Genomic DNA, 15,464 nt, shown 5'->3' with positions numbered 1-15,464 from the left:
AAACTCCCTCTGTATCCTAACTTACCCTTTCCAAGTCAGGACTTGCCCTGTTCCCCTCCTTCTGCTCCAAGCCCCCCACATTCCAAATAGCTGAATTTAGATGCGAATTTCACACGACACTTCCTCCCTCTCCCCATCACCTCAAGTCCCCTCCCTAGACCTGATTCTCTGACCTCAGGGACTCCATCAGCCACCAGGCCTTCTGCAGAGGCAGGTGTACCTGAGGCCTATGCACGGACCAAGGCTGGTCTGCCTTTCCCTCTCCTCTCGACTCCTTCCTGTCCCCCAAACCCCGCCCTCACTTCCTTACCACTGAGTTCAGCTGAACCTAAGAGACCTGATTTTTAACACCGTTAGATTTGAGTTTGGGGGAGAATGAAGTCCAGCTTCCTCTCAGATCCTTTCTCCGAGGATCGGTGATGAGGACTCTGCACACCCACACTCCTCAAGGACGGCAGATCATGTGACCCCTAAGCCTGGACCAGAATGTCTTGTTGGAGAGAGGGGACAGCAGGGGCTGCTAGTACCCACCCTGTGTCATGATGTCTAATGGTGCTAAAAAGGGGGGAAACATCCTGTCCCACCTGGCTGGGCTGAGGATTCAGAGTAGAAATGGAGACAGTGTGATTACATGTGAGTGTGTCTATGCTCCTGGTTATGTCTAAGCTTCCGCGTGTCACCATCGCAGGGAAGGGCTCAGTGTGGCACAGGGAACCCCATCTGTGTCATGACAAACTGAACCCCGTCTGCTAGGACAGGTTACTAGAAGTCACTCCAGGTAACTGTGATATCAGTAAAGAGTAGCCCTTCTCTCTCAGGTGGGGTATGGGAAGGGACTCTCTGGGGTTTCCCACTGGAAAGATGGGGGCGCTCAGCTTCACTCACCCCCCACTTTAATCCCCTCAGAGGTTGGCAGTGCTACACTTCCACACCTCCAGGTGTCTCAGGCTTGAGTTCAGCTTTGAGTCTTACACAACCAGGCAAGTCTGGGTGCCAGCACCATGGACAGCAGCCAACCCACGTTGCGTTCCCCCCGCCCCCAACACACAGACCCCTTTCGGACAGGGGTAGGAAATGACCATTTCCTGGGCAAAGATATGCGACCTCTGGTAGAGAAGCATTTTCCTAAACAACCACAGGGAGAAGGTGGAGCAGAGCCTTCTCTGAGAGCAGAACCAATAATGGCAAAGGCCTCTAGATCGGACTTTAGCAATGTGTGAATTATTTTAATTGCTGATGAATAGTTCACTTAAAAAAACACCATCATTCATATAATACACAGTCCCAAGGCTTCAGGAAGGAGATGGTGGGTAGAGAGTTTTTGGAACCAGAAAGAGACCAGGCTTCCGGCTGACCCATATTTTAACCAGTCCTTTCCAAACCCTTTCTCTATGAACAGCAGCCCTTGATGCTGCTGCCGTCAAGCACGACACTTTCCCGTTTATACCACTCGCTGGCTGGGGCTCACCAGGGTCGGCCCTGGAACCCTTAACTATCGCACGAGTAGCTTAACCTGGGATCAGAAACTCGTAACGTTAGGATGTTGTGTCTGATCACTCCAAACGAGTCCAAATTCACTTCATACCATTTGTCTGGGTGAGTGCGTTACCTGGGAAGGACTAACAGAACCCACATGATCCCCAGAGCAAAAAGGATTGCTGCAGCATCCCCCTAGCCCCAGCCTCCAACGTTTAGGAGACTGGAAGAGCTCTTGTTCCTGCGAATAACCACCATCGCTCGCATTTGCAATGTCTATTTCCCCCTTAAATTTCCATATCTATTACGACACTCAACACAAATTTCCAAGGCTCTGTGCAACTCCAGATGAAAAACACATTTTGGAATTTGTTCACCAACTACTATTTGAAATAAATGGACCATCAACTAGTCTAGAAATCTTTTTTGCCATCACTGATTTTCTTTACAGTGGCATTCAACCTGTCCCTGTTTATCCTCATTCCAACCCTATGAGGTAGGCAGGAAAACCACAGCAGAGTTTTTTTTTAAAATCACACAACTTGCAGGTGGCAGGTCCACCCATTAGATACCTTGGAGCACTGCCACCTAGCAGCCAATGGAAATTATTCACCAGCAAATGGGAGCTACACCTCCAACTCACAACCCACTGCTGCATTTGGGATTTGCAACCTCTGCAGAGAAACCTCCCCACACCTCCCCACCCTCCAGAAAAGCCCCAGATGAGAAAGGAGTCTCCAAGTGCATATAAATGATTCTTTATGCCCTCCCCCCATGCAATGGGGGGCGGGGCAGGGGGAAGGCCCCGCCCTCATGCAGGGAACGGGAGGTCAATGTATACTAGTCTTATTGCCAGATGCCCTGTGGCCATGGGTTGGGGAGTGGGGGGAGGGGGGTAACAGCCCCTTTCTTCTGGCACTGGTCCCCCTTCACCAAGACACCCTGGTGGAGCTGGGGGGTTGGAGGCCCTAGGAGCTGAGGTAAGGACGGTTCTCTATGGAAGAAAAGCTGCTCTCCCACCTGCCCACCGGCTGCCCCAGGATGAGGATGAGAGGCTGTCAGTGGGGCTGGAATGTCATCCAGGTGTCTCTACCCACGTAACGAGCAGTACAGGCCAGATAATGTCTCCAGCTTGAAGCTGTCCACAGAGCTCCTCAGTGGTGGGGGCGCCGTGCCCCAAACACCTTATCCAGGTGGTACCTCCAGCAGCCATGACAGCTCATCTCTGGCTGACGCACTGATACGAGATCCCCGCTCCTGGTGTCCAGTTCAGACCGTGGTGACCCTCATGACAACCTCGCGGCCAGAATGAGAACTGGAACGGGCATCTGGTGGCCGCAGCTGTCCAAGGAGGTGCAGGATTGTGTAACCGCAGCGTTGAGGCAAGAGCGTCCGCATTCGCTGGGCAGCCGGGGGGCGGCTGGTGGCCCCAGACGGGGGGCCCGTCCGTGAGGTCCTGGGGCCTGGCTTCCCCGCCGTCCCTCCCCCTGCATCTCCTCCTATGTCCTTTGTTTTGTCATAATTCAAGACCTTCCACTGCTGGTTCACTGCTTGCCAGCGCTTGAAAATGCGGTAGACAGAGGAACCTTCATGGACGATGAGGCCTGAGCGAGGGGGACAAGAAATCCAGGGTCAAATGCTGCCCGGACACAGGTGAGAGACACGCATTTTTTCCAGAGTGAGGAGACGGGGCTGTAAAGGGGCTAGAGAGGCAGGGAGGGTGAGCACCAAGACAGCCCTAAGTGCCTCCCTGGAGGTGCAGGGGCTAAAGACAGCGCTATCAAGCTATCTGCAGCTTCTGCAGCACAAGTTCGATCCCCGGCCGGCCAGGGAGCTACCCACATGGCGCAGCAGACCTCTCCTGTCTCCCCGCTGCTCCCCTCAGCAGTGGATCTCAGTCAGTCTGCCTGTTCTGTTCCCCACTCTCTCTCTCTGGTGAATCCTCTCACACACACACCCACCTCTGGCCTGCACCCCAGCTCTTGTATGCATAAATAAATAAATCTTAAAAAAATAGACCTAAATAAATCTTAAAAAAAATAGACCTAAGTGGCTGGATGTGTGGCCACGACGCTGAGGAAAGCGCAGGGAAAGTGAGCGTTGGAGAAAGACTCTGAACAGGTAAGGGGGGTGGGTGGGCGGGGAAGCGCCCTCACCTATGCAGACAACATCCATGAAGCCGTACATGCCGTAGCAGATCTGAAAGAGCAGATCCTGCCGCTGCCACTTGGCTGAAGGGCTGAGCGAGGACCAGATGAGCCAGGAGATGCTGGCGACGAGGAAGAGAGAGCCCAGAACGATGGCGGCGATCTGGACCTTCTCGATGACTGTCAGGGAGATGGCCTGCCACTGTGGGGAAGAAAAGGGCACCCAGACGTCACCGAAAGGGACGGAGGCCAGGCGACGGGCGGCCTGGGGGACAAGGATGCTCCAGGAGCTCCCCGAAAACCCTCAGGCAGGGTGAACGAGCAGGTCCTCCATGCCTGGAGCAAACCTCGAACACGGCCCTTCTCACGCTGTCTGAGGCCGTCCGTCTTGTTTGAGAAAGACGGCGTCAGGCCAGCGTTCCGAAGACAGATTGCGCGGGTTTAAGCTCCAAATCCTGACTCCGTCGCTTACTTGGCAATCTCGGGTGAGTGTTTTAATCAATGTCCTCACCTTAAAACAGGGATGGCCCTGGCAATGGCTCACACACCAGGAGCGTAACACAGACAACACCGCGCGGCTACCATCTTTTCCCCTGTGCTGTCCTAGTTTCTAGGACGGTGCCTGGAGGACAGGTGGCCCCAGCTCGTCTGCGGATACATGAGGGTGGGAGGACGCACAGACAGGCAGGAGACCGTGATGTTGGGGGACCCTGATTCTGGGGAAAGCTGAACGGATGAAATCGACCCTCTGATTCTGATGGCTCCAAGGCCTCGCTGGTTCTGAGCGCGTCCCCTGGGCCTCACCTGCAGCGGGTTCTTGGTGCTGATCGCCAGCACCTGGTACTTGAAGTAGCAGAGCTCGCAGCTCCAGGAGCCCCTCTCGCTGATCCAGCGGATGAGGCAGGGCTGGTGTGTGCAGCGCACCGACCCGTCGCACCGGCAGGGGCTCAGGAGCTCCCCCTGCAGGGAGAGCGGGGGGCCCCCGTCAGCGATCCCCGCGACCCCGAGAGAAATCCCCTCCCTCGGTCGTTTAGAAGGAAAAACGAAGAACAACAAAACAAAAACCCCGGTGCCTTTCACCCAAGCAGGGCCAGGAGCTGAGGCCGTGACAGAGAGAGGAACGCGTTGGAGCCGGAGGTGGACTCCCCGGGCCACGCAGATGGGGGGAGGCCCTGGGGGGCGGGGGCTGGGGCGTCTCCTCCCAGAATTTGGGGAGCGCAGCCTGCAAGTCGCCCCGGACGGCTCTGAGCAGGGCGGGTCTCCGGGCCGTGCCCTCCTGCCCACTCCTGCTCTGGGGAGTGTTCCCGGCTCCAAATCCCAAAAAGGGAGAGCACCCCTGGGGACCAGCGGAGGGTGGGCCCCCTTTAACCACGGGGTGCCCGCGCTCGGCGCCGGGGCTGGCCGGGGCACTGTCCCGGGACAGCCACCCGGCGTGCGAACAAAGAGCTCGCCGGGGCCGAGATGCAAAGTTGCAGGAGGGGCGCGGGAAAGTGCCCGCGGGGGACACCCCGAGCCAGGCGAGGCGCCGGGGGGCCCTCCCGCCCGGGTGCGCGCGGAGGCCGCCTCCTCTCGGCCACCCCACGGGGGTAGGCCCCCCGGCCTCGGGACCCCGGCGAGAAGCGGGCGCAAGGGAGCCCCCCGCGCTGGGGGGACGGTGACGCCTCCCAGGAGAACGCCCCACTCCCTCCTGGGGCCCCGACGCGCCCTCCGCCCCAGACCGGCGCCCCGGCGCCCCCGGCCCGTCCCGGCTCACGCCCCCCCGCGCGGGGCCGGGGTTCCGCCCAGCCGCCCCAGGCCCCGCCCCCCGCGCCCGGCCTCCCGGGGCGCCCCAGGGGCGCGCCCCCCCGCGCCGCGCCCGGCCGCGGGCGCCTGACCTGCTCGGGCCCCTGGAAGCAGATCCGGCACTGGGGGGTCCGCAGGCCGCTGTCCAGGCTGCTGCTGAGCGACAGCGCGTCCAGCGCGCCCGGGGGCGGCGCGGGCGGCGGCGGGGGCCCGGCCCGCGGCTCCTTGTCCCCGGCCAGGCCCCGCGCGCGCGGCCCCGCGCCGTAGTACTCCTCCTCGTCGGCCGCCCGCGCCGCGCAGCCCGCGAAGGGCGCCCAGCCGCAGCCGCCCCCCGCGCGCCCCCGGGGCTGCGGCTCGGCCCGGGGCCGCCCCCCGCCCGTCAGCACCAGCAGCTTCAGCTCGTTGAGGAACATGCGGAGCCGCGACTTGAGCATCGTCCGGGCGCCGGGCGGGGGCGCCGCGGGGGCGCCGCGGGGGAGGGGGGCGCGCCGGGCCGGGCGCCGGGCCTGCGGGGCGCTCAGCGCTGCCGCCGCCGCGGCTCCGGGGGGGCGGGCGGCCCGGGGGCGCCGAGGCGCGCGGCCATGCCGGGGGGGCGGGAGGGGCTCAGGGCGCCGCGCCCCGCGGGTCCGGGTCCGGCGCGGGCCGGGCGCCCGGGGTCGCGCGCCCGGGTCCCGCTGCGGCGGGGCCGCCCCCCATCTCCGAGCTCCCGGCCCAGCCCGCGCCGCTCCCGGCTCCGCCTGCTCGGCCCGTGCGCTCGGCGGCGGCAAATGGCGGCTCCTTCCGGCGGCCGCGGCGGCGGAGACCCCCCCAGCGGCGGCGGGCGGGGCGGGCGGGGCCGGCGCCGGTGAGGCCGGAGGGAGGGGCGGGCGGGGAGCGCGGGGCCGCGGCTGCGCGTCCCCGCCCCGCCCCGCCGAGCAGGTGTCCCCGGGGGCGCGGGCGGCGGGCGGCGCGCCGGGGGCGGAGGGGCGTGGCGGGGGGCGCGCGCCGCGCGGGATCGGGGCGAGCGCGGCTGGCCGGGCGCGGGGGGCGGAGGTGAGCGGGCAAAGACACAGGTGCCGCGGGGGGGGGGGGGCAGAGGCTTGTGCAAAATGGGCGTGTGCAAAGCAAGAGCCGTGCAAGTGGCCCCGGCTGGGAGGGAGGTGAGTGAGCAAGAGATGGACACACGCAATGAAGGCTTTTGCACAAAAGACTGGAAAGTGTGCGTGATGGGGGCTGTGGAGGCGCGTGTGTAAGGCGTGTAATCAGACCGTCTGAGAAGCACAAGTGTGACTGTAATGTGTGAAGGAGGTGAGTGTGCAAGGGAAGCAGGAGTGCGAAGGGGATGAGTCCATGCCTGGTGTTCTCCTGCCTTCACCACCACTGCAAATTCTCACACGCACACGCACACGCACGCACACATGCACGCTGGCTTAGCTCTTTGCTTTTATGCAGGCCTTGACCCTGGGAACCACCTCAGCCCTCCTCACATTATTTCTGCCTTACACTTACAAAATCTCTGTTCCTCCCCCTCCCCAATGCTAAGGGAAAAGGGATTCCAGAGGAACCCATTGGGTCAGACACACTGGGAAAAATTAATTAGTAAAAGAGTAATTAAAAGTAGTGAGGTACGAAATCAGGGACAGACCGCCAAACTAAGACTCTTTAACAGAAAGTGACTGAGGAGAGTGACGCTCTTATGAAACATGCAAATGTTTTGGACAGATGAATGAATGAATCAGAAAAGGGGCTGGAACCTACATCCACATGGAGGACGATTTCCATTCTGAGCACAATGGACTGTGAGGGACTAGGTGGAAGGTGAGGCTGGAGTAGAGACTGTTGTTGTAGGGAGGAAGCTTGACACACTCAATGAGAATCTTCCAGACCTTTACAAACCGATCTTGGCAAGATAAACTCACAAGACCCCTCCAGCCAGTTCAAATCTTGAGATTCTTCTCGCTAGTGTCCTAGCTGTCCTTGCCAGCAGGAGTCCAGGGCTACAGCTACCAAAGAGGGAGGGTCTATACTGACACGTCTCCCATTTGCCCCCTGAAGGATGGTTTCTGTTCCTCTCAAACCTGAACTCTTACATCCACAGTCAGATGGTGAAGGACCGTAGAAGTTAGGGTGGAAGGAGTGGTAAATAGAGTAATAAAATGGTTTTAAATGATTTCTTACTATTAGACGCAGAGTCCTTTCCTCCTTCCCAAAAGGGTGAGAAATAAGTAAGTTAGAATCAGTAAGACAGAGAAAACTTTCTGTGTCTGCCAAGGTGATTGTAGGCAGAGGCCATTTGGGAAAAGTGTCCTGGAAAGAGGCAAGAGCTAAAAAAAGTTTGCATGCTTGAGTGGGGGGGAATAGAGAAGCACAGTGACCCCCAAATAAAAAGTCACAAGTTTTACAGAAGGGCACAATCTACGGTCATGCAGTGGGGTGGCCTAGCTTCCTTGCGTCCGCTCAATCCTATTCACCTGCCTGCATATCATGTAATAGTACTGATGGGGTCCCGGAGTGCTGAGGGATCCCGAAAGTTCTTGACTTCTACTCAGGAATACTATTCATTTATCTACATATCACATAATACATGTAAAAAATATACACACACTGGGCCTTCCTGGTGGTGCAAGGGGTTAAGGCACAACCTATGAAGCTGTCCGCAGCCACTGCAGCACGAGTTCGATCCCTGGCCAGGGAGATACCCACATGGCACAGCAGACCTCTCCTGACGCGCCTGCTGCTCCCCTCAGCAGTGTGTTTCAGTTGATTTGCCTGTTCTGCTCCCCACTCTGTCTCTGGTGAATCCTCTCACCCTCCACACCTCTGGCCTGTACCCCACTTCTTGTATGCATAAATAAATCTTTAAAATAATATATTAATAATAATAATAATAATATACAGGGCCTCCTGGTGGTGTAAGGGGTTAAGACACAACCTATGAAGCTGTCCGCAGCCACTGCAGCACGAGTTCAATCCCTGGCCAGGGAGATACCCACATGGCACAGCAGACCTCTCCTGACTCACCCGCTGCTCCCCTCAGCCGTGTATTTCAGTTCCTCCGTCTGTTCTGTTCCCCCTGTCTCTGGTGGATCCTCTCACCCCCCACACCTCTGGCCTGTACCCCACTTCTTGTATGCACAAATAAATAAATCTTTAAAAAATAATAATAAACACGCACGTCTTAGTGCTAACGAGAACCTTCAAAGTGGAGTGGTGGGGGGCACTATGGTAACATCACTGGAAGCAGGGGGATCCTGTACTTCCAAAATGCAAACAATGTAACCCAAAGTTGCAGCATTAAAAAAGAAATGAGAGACAAAAAGAACCTTCAAATCAAGTACTCCGGTCTCCTGATCATCAATAACCTCTCAGCCAGATGGCATCTGGTCTTCGCTTGAAACCTCGCTGGGAGGGGCTGGAAGCCGGGAAGAGGGCGGGCCAGCGCCTTCCCGTTGGATGACTATCCATCTGCCTTTTATCCTTTCGTGCTCACGCTGCCTTCAGAGGGGCACGGCTACCCCCTGTTTTACAAGGCCACACTTTGGCTGCGTCTTTATGGTTAGCCTTATCCCTGCTGCAAAGGGCTAGTGGCTGAAACCAAGAAACCCCACCGCCACCCCACGCCGGAACCCCTGTAAGAATGTGCTGAATGAATGAGTCAGTGAAACAAAGACACAAACGAGGGGGTGCCTTCTGCCGGCGGTGGACGGGAGGGCGACAGCACCGCCCCCACCGCTGGGCCGGGCCCCGGCCCCACACGGAGCCCGGGGCGGGGGCCGAGCCCCAGGCGCGCCCGCCCGGCTGCAGCGGGAGGCGGGATGCGCGCTGGGTGGCCCGGGTTGCCATGGCACCGCCTCGGGCGCCACCCTCCCGGCCCCCCCGCCGCGGCAGCCGGTCACGTGTGCGGACGCGCAGCCACACCCCTGCTCCTCCGAGCACTGTCAAGCGGTCACGTGGGATAGCAACAGGTCACGTGGCCCGCGTCGCCCCTCCGCCCCCTGCCCTCCCGCCCCCTTTCCAGGCCGAGCCCCTCCCGGCCGCCCCTCTGCGCATGAGTGCGCGGTCACGTGCCCGCGCGGCCGGCCTTCTCCCCGCCCCCCCGGCTTCCGCGCGCCTCCTTGGCAGCTGGTCACATGGTGAGGGTGGGGGCGAGGGGCCGCGCGAGCTCGGCCTAGTCTGGGGTCCGGCCCGCGCTTTCCGCTGCCGCGGACGGAGCTGGGGTGCATGGCGCGGCGGGCGCCCGCTGCCGCGCCCCGATAACGGGTGGCCCCGCGCCCCGGGCTCGGGGTGAGTTGCGCGCAGCCCTCCCCGGGATGCGGCCTCCGCGGGTCCTGCGGGGCGGGAAGCCGGCGGGGCTGAAATGGGGCCTCTGGGCTCAGGGCGGTGCTAGCTGGGGGTGGGGGGTGCGATGCCGGGGTGCGCTGTGCGGGATCGCCTCCGTGCGGGGCGCGATGGCCCCGCGATGGCCCCGCGGGAAAAGAGTTTTTATTCTAGGGCCTCACGTGGCTGCAGAGTTGGGAGTGGAGTTATTGTGTAGCCCGAGGGGCGGCCTCGTGGAGGGTGGGGGTGGGGGAGGGGTGGGGGGGTCTTTGTGATGTCTTGTGGGGGTCACCGCACCGCGGCAGGCCGCCGCCGTCCGCCCTCTGGAAGGGAATTCCGGGGACACAAGTCTCTGTCTGTAGGGTCCCCCGACCTGAGAATGGCTACCTCGCGATACGAGCCAGTGGCCGAGATTGGCGTCGGTGCCTATGGGACTGTGTACAAAGCCCGCGACCCTCACAGTGGCCACTTTGTGGCCCTCAAGAGCGTGAGAGTCCCCAACGGAGACGGTGCTGGAGGGGGCCTCCCCATCAGCACAGTGCGGGAGGTTGCGTTACTGAGGCGACTGGAGGCTTTTGAGCATCCTAATGTGGTCCGGTGAGAAAGTGGACTTTTGGGAGTGGGGAGGGGTGGTCAGGAGATAAGTGGGGGGCTCTGACGAAATAGGGGAGGCCACGTTGGGTCAAAGGTGATGATCGCCGAGTCACCCTTTGTTCTGGCCAGGCTGATGGACGTCTGCGCCACTGCACGAACGGATCGGGAGACCAAAGTGACCCTGGTATTTGAGCATGTGGACCAGGACCTCAGGACGTATCTGGACAAGGCACCCCCGCCAGGCTTGCCAGTGGAGACCATTAAGGTGAGTGTGTGGTGGGCGGACACCGGGAAAGCTCAGGACCTGTGCAGTAGAATGTGTCTGGGCTTCAGGTGTGGTGTCTAGCTTCTGCACCTCCCCTTTCAAACCAGGATCTGATGTGCCAGTTTCTAAGAGGCCTAGAATTCCTTCATGCCAACAGCATCGTCCACCGAGACCTGAAGCCAGAGAACATTCTGGTGACAAGCAGCGGAACAGTCAAGCTGGCTGACTTCGGCCTAGCCAGGATCTACAGCTACCAGATGGCGCTCACACCAGTGGTCAGTGCGGGGGAGGGGGGCACGACATGGGTCCCGCTCGGGGTAGGAGAGTGACCGCGGCAGTTGTGAGGTCACTTGCTTCTCAGCGTCACCTGCTGTAAGACCCCCACCCACTCTTCCTCTTCCGGGTAGGTTGTGACACTCTGGTACCGGGCCCCGGAGGTGCTTCTGCAGTCTACGTATGCAACACCCGTGGACATGTGGAGCGTTGGCTGTATCTTTGCAGAGATGTTCCGCCGAAGGTAAGGGACCCAAGTATTCTGAATTATCTTTTCTCAAATGTCTTATCTGTAAACCGTGTTCAGGCCCCGTCCACTCTTTCCCCTGAATGCTGTCGACCACCTTGTACATGTCAGCAGCTCTGAACTATTGTGGAATTAGGAAATTCATATCCCTTTACTACCCATATCCTCCGTCTGGGGCCACTAAGCAGCCATCATTCCACTGCCTTATCTTTGAAAGTGACCGCTCCCTGTGTCCTTTCGTCATTTAGGCCTCTCTTCTGTGGAAACTCTGAAGCTGACCAGTTGGGCAAGATCTTTGAGTAAGTGACTGGGAAGGGGAGAAAGAATTTTCCATTCTTAGTCCCTCCCTTTCTGCTGAGCCCGGGTAACAGGTGGCTCTGTCTCTGGAGATGGGGCGGGAGGAGGAATCTTCTGACCCGGGTTCTGTCCCCCACAGCCTGATTGGGCTGCCGCCAGAAGACGACTGGCCCCGAGATGTGTCTCTGCCCCGCGGAGCCTTTTCCCCCAGAGGGCCCCGCCCAGTGCAGTCTGTGGTGCCCGAGATGGAGGAGGCTGGAGCGCAGCTGCTGCTGGTACCGGACGGGCCCCGGCTTGGGTGGGAAACAGCAGCTTAAGAGGGATCCAGGCCATCGCGGTTGCTGGAGGCTGGATTGGTGGGTGGGCCGGTTTTAACTGTGGCTGTATGTGGTCATTCAGACAGAGGGATGACGGAAATAGCCACCCTAGGTTGAGTGGGGTGAGCTGAAGTCTCTCCCACCGGGTTTTCTGACCTTTGCCTCCCCTCTCAGGAGATGCTGGCTTTTAACCCACACAAGCGAATCTCTGCTCTCCGAGCCCTGCAGCACTGTTACCTACAAAAAGAAGGTAACCCAGAGTGAGCGGTGGAGTGGCTGCACCGGGACCAAGAGCAGCTTTCATTTCCCTTGGAACACCTGAGGGGAGAGCCCCCCACTGGGGCCATCTCTGCTCTTACCTCTGAGGCTGTGGAGACTCTGACCCCAACTTTTTACAGAGAGTATTTTGCTGCCTTAATGACATTCCCCTTCCATCCTTCCTTTTGGGGTGTACTCTTCTGTCTCCCGATTTCCTCACAAGGGGTGTGCTCCTTGTTCTCCCCTTCCCTACCTTGATATTGGGGTCCTTTTTTTATACAGGGCAAACAAAACAAAAATAAGGTCTTTTTTTAAAAAAATGGTTCCTCTGATTGATTTTGCCATTGGGGATTTGGAAAACCCAGATGTAAACTGGAACTTTGCAGAATCGCAGACTCTCCCGGGTGGCAGAGCTTACACAGCCCGCGGGCCTCCACTGGCCCCAGAGAAGAAAGGCACTTGAGCTTTTCTTTGAATATGGAGTTAAAACAGCTTTTATTTTTATAGTCACTGAACTTCCCCAAACTGGGCCCTGCTCCTCACGAGAATGAGTTCCTTGTGGTTTTCTCCCTGGCTCCGTCTGTTTACCCTTGGAGGCAGGCCAGGTGTGCTCAGGTGGCCCAGCATATGGAAGGGGGCGGGGGGAGAAAGAGCCAGCAATGTCTCCGCTCCCATCCCGTCTCATGCACTCTGTGGAGCTTGTCATACCCACCTAGGGGGAGGGAAGGTTTTCTGTACTCCGTGTAACCTTGTTCCCACTGAAATACGTCCAGGCGTAAAGCCTAGGTACTCAGTCACCTTTAGGGAATATGGCAAAGGGCCTTTTCCTTTTTCTCAAACAAAAAGGGTTATAGACCCGAGGTTTTCCCTAAGGGAAGAGACAGCTCAGGGAGAGCAGTCAGACAGTTCCAGGGTCTCATAGAAAGGCACTGGGGTTGGCTCGCGGATCCTTCTGGTTCCGGAATCTCATTGCTAGCCAAACGCCGAGGATCTGTAGAAACAGGAGGAGACAAAATCAGCAGCAATTCGGAACCTCGGGCTCAGACGCGGAGCTGTGGAGGGAAGGTTACCTCTGTAAAGCTAAAGAAGAGTCCGACACCCCCCAGGATTTTCAGGGCTTCATCTGAATGCTTAAGAAACTTTTCTCCACATAACTGGCATGTGTTCCATTTTGTGCAGCTCTGAGGATGAAGGTGTGTGTTAGGATGCAGAACTGCTAAGCAGCATAACCCACTGCCCACGGAGAATGGCGCTTGGAATTATTTACTAGCTCTTGATTGTATCCTACAGATAAGATCCCACTTAGCTAATTCCGTGGCCTCAGCACCCCACCCCACACAGCCCCCTTGCAAGGCAGCCACCTGCAGATTCTTCAGGTGGCCAATTTAGGCATTATTCTTACCCGGTTTCCCTGTCTCTTCTCCGCCCCCATCCCGCCTGCCCCCCGCCCCAACTCACTGCAGCGCAGAAAGTATGCTCTTGTTCATGCAAGGTGGTGAGGTTGAACAAGCCGCAGCAATCAAGACTTATTTCCAATTCATGCCGGGTTTTGTTGCTCATGACCCACCAGGAAGCACTGATGACATCTGTCTGGGGGACATGGGCAGAGGAAAGTTATTTGGTGCCACGAACCTTAGCCCCCAAGCTGGTCTCAGTTCAAGTGCATCTCCCTCCCTCCCCCAGCAGAGGGAACGACCATCCCTCAGAAGCAAGGGCATGCGCGGGCCCAAGGGTAGATGTCCACCTCGGTTCCCCTAGGTGGTCGTCGTCGTCATGGAGAATCAGCCTGACGTCCCAGAGGGAGCAAGTGGCTAAGCGTTTGGGAGTGACTGACCTCAGAATGATCTTTGGGGCCAGGGAGCAGGAAAGTTTAGGTTAAAGGAGGGGGGAATGCGAACACTTCCAAGGGCACCCCCTTTACCTGTTTGCTCCGGTTAATAGCCAGACATGAGCAAGAGATTCCAAACTGGAAAATGAAGACCAAACCGAGGATGATCATGTACTGAGAGCCAGAGTTAGGGGGAATGATTCCTTCATGTCCCACTGAGAGCCGACCCTCCCCAGCACTCACAACCATGTCGGCTGAGAACAGACTTCAGAGTGTGGTAGGGGGCGGGACCCCGAGGGTCTGCGGCCCTTCTCACGCCCAGACCCCGCGGCCCCCCAGAGCCCCGCGCGCCCTCCCTTGGGCTCAGGATACAAAGAACAGCAGCACCTGGTGGTGGTTGACAGCCCCCACCAGCCCGGCCACCGCGATGAGCAGCAGGAAGACGCCCACGGCGATGACGCCCCCGATGATGCGGATGCTGGACACCAGGCCCAGGCCGGTGCCCCAGGCGGCCACGCCGATGAGCAGCAGGCCCACCAGCTGCGGGGACAGGAGGGGGCGGCAGGGAGCCGTCACCGGGGGCCAGAGGGAGCTCGACCCCCCAAAAGAGCCGAGCAGTGTGGACGCGGGAGAGGAGGGGCCGGCGAGAGCCAGCGCATCCCCGGGGCGCGGTCGGGGCGCTCGGGGGAAGGCGGGGGCGCCGGAATCCGTGACCGTAGGGACGGCGCCTCTCGCTCCACCGGTCGCTGCTGCTTGGGGAGACACCGACGTCCCCTTGCGGGGTCACGGGCCCGCGCGGCCTCGGCCTCGGCTCCGCGCCCCGCCGCGGGCCCCGGGATCGCCGGAAGCCGCGCCTCCTCCCACGGAAGTCCCCCGGAATCCCCCCTGGCCGGAAGTTCCCGGGAATCTTCCCGGAATCCCCAGGACACCCCACTCCCCAGCGGAAGTCCCCTGGAGGTTCCCCCCACTTGTCTTGCCGCCCTGGGGCGCCCCCCACCCCCGGCCTGCGGAGCCTCACCATGTAGACCACGTTGAGCGCGCACAGCGCGTTCCTGGAGCAGGCGAAGCCGCCGCAAACCATGTCCCCGACTTCGGTGACCCAAGTGGTCCCAAGGACTCGGGGCGCGGGTCCCGGCGACCGTCTGCCCGGGCCCCGACAGCCGCTGTCTCTTTAAATCCAGGCCCGCCGGCCGCGGCCGCTGCGCTGCACCCCCGCCGCCCCGCGATGGGCGCCTCGGGCGGGGCGGGCGTCGGGCCCCGGCGCCAATCAGCCCGCGCGACGCCCCGGCCCGGCCCCCGCCTCCCGGGGCTCTCTATTGGGTGGCCCTGAGGCTCGGGGCGGGGCTTCGTCGGGGCTCCCGGGACCGGACCCCGAGCTCGAAGCCCGCGGGGTGACGGCCGGTGTCCGGGCTCGCGGCTCGGGGGGCGCAGGCCCGCGGGGGGCGCGCCGGAGAAACGCCCGCCGAGCGGGAAGGGGCGGGCGCGGGGTCGCGCGCGGGGGCCCCGCCTCCGGGGAGCGCGCCCCGCCCTCCCCCGCAGCCTGCGGTGACCTCATGATGACAACAGGGCTGGGGCTGTTGCGCCACACGCGGAGGCCGCGCCAAGCGCGCGCAGGGGCCGGGGTGGCTGCGCCCGGGCGCGCGGCGTGCACGCGCGAGGCCTGGCCGCGCGCCTGTGTGGCCGC

The 15,464-nt window shown here is 60.3% G+C and overlaps 3 protein-coding genes across 4 annotated transcripts; 1 reads left to right on the top strand and 2 right to left on the bottom strand.

The window, feature by feature from the left end:
- Positions 1-2,745: 2,745 nt before the first annotated feature.
- On the bottom strand, positions 2,746-5,863 carry MARCHF9 (membrane associated ring-CH-type finger 9; the record flags this gene model as incomplete). Its single annotated transcript, XM_084255067.1, has 4 exons — positions 5,498-5,863; positions 4,428-4,583; positions 3,633-3,825; positions 2,746-3,080 (listed from the first exon to the last, which is right to left on the bottom strand). Exons 1-4 carry the CDS (start codon positions 5,837-5,839, stop codon positions 2,746-2,748), a joined length of 1,026 nt encoding a protein of 341 aa, XP_084111193.1. The 5' UTR covers positions 5,840-5,863.
- Positions 5,864-10,077: 4,214 nt separating this feature from the next.
- Positions 10,078-11,958, top strand: CDK4 (cyclin dependent kinase 4; the record flags this gene model as incomplete). Its single annotated transcript, XM_084255860.1, has 7 exons — positions 10,078-10,298; positions 10,425-10,560; positions 10,668-10,835; positions 10,968-11,077; positions 11,329-11,379; positions 11,517-11,652; positions 11,869-11,958. The coding sequence occupies exons 1-7, from the start codon at positions 10,081-10,083 to the stop codon at positions 11,956-11,958; spliced, it is 909 nt and encodes a 302-aa protein (XP_084111986.1). The 5' UTR covers positions 10,078-10,080.
- Positions 11,959-12,490: 532 nt separating this feature from the next.
- TSPAN31 (tetraspanin 31) lies at positions 12,491-14,861 on the bottom strand (the record flags this gene model as incomplete). Of its 2 annotated transcripts, XM_084255754.1 has the most annotated exons (6): positions 12,491-12,943; positions 13,023-13,133; positions 13,411-13,542; positions 13,874-13,954; positions 14,153-14,320; positions 14,799-14,861. In XM_084255754.1, 6 exons carry the CDS (start codon positions 14,859-14,861, stop codon positions 12,869-12,871), a joined length of 630 nt encoding a protein of 209 aa, XP_084111880.1. In that variant the 3' UTR covers positions 12,491-12,868. The 2 variants fall into 2 exon arrangements, with proteins under 2 accessions (XP_084111880.1, XP_084111881.1); XM_084255755.1 differs by lacking the exons at positions 13,874-13,954; positions 14,153-14,320.
- Between the last annotated feature and the right edge of the window lie 603 nt (positions 14,862-15,464).

The sequence above is a fragment of the Talpa europaea genome (genome assembly GCF_964194135.1).
Source record: "Talpa europaea genome assembly, chromosome: 15".
NCBI lineage: Eukaryota > Metazoa > Chordata > Mammalia > Eulipotyphla > Talpidae > Talpa > Talpa europaea.
Note: the sequence above shows the minus strand (reverse complement) of the source record. Positions and strands in the feature narration are given on the sequence as shown.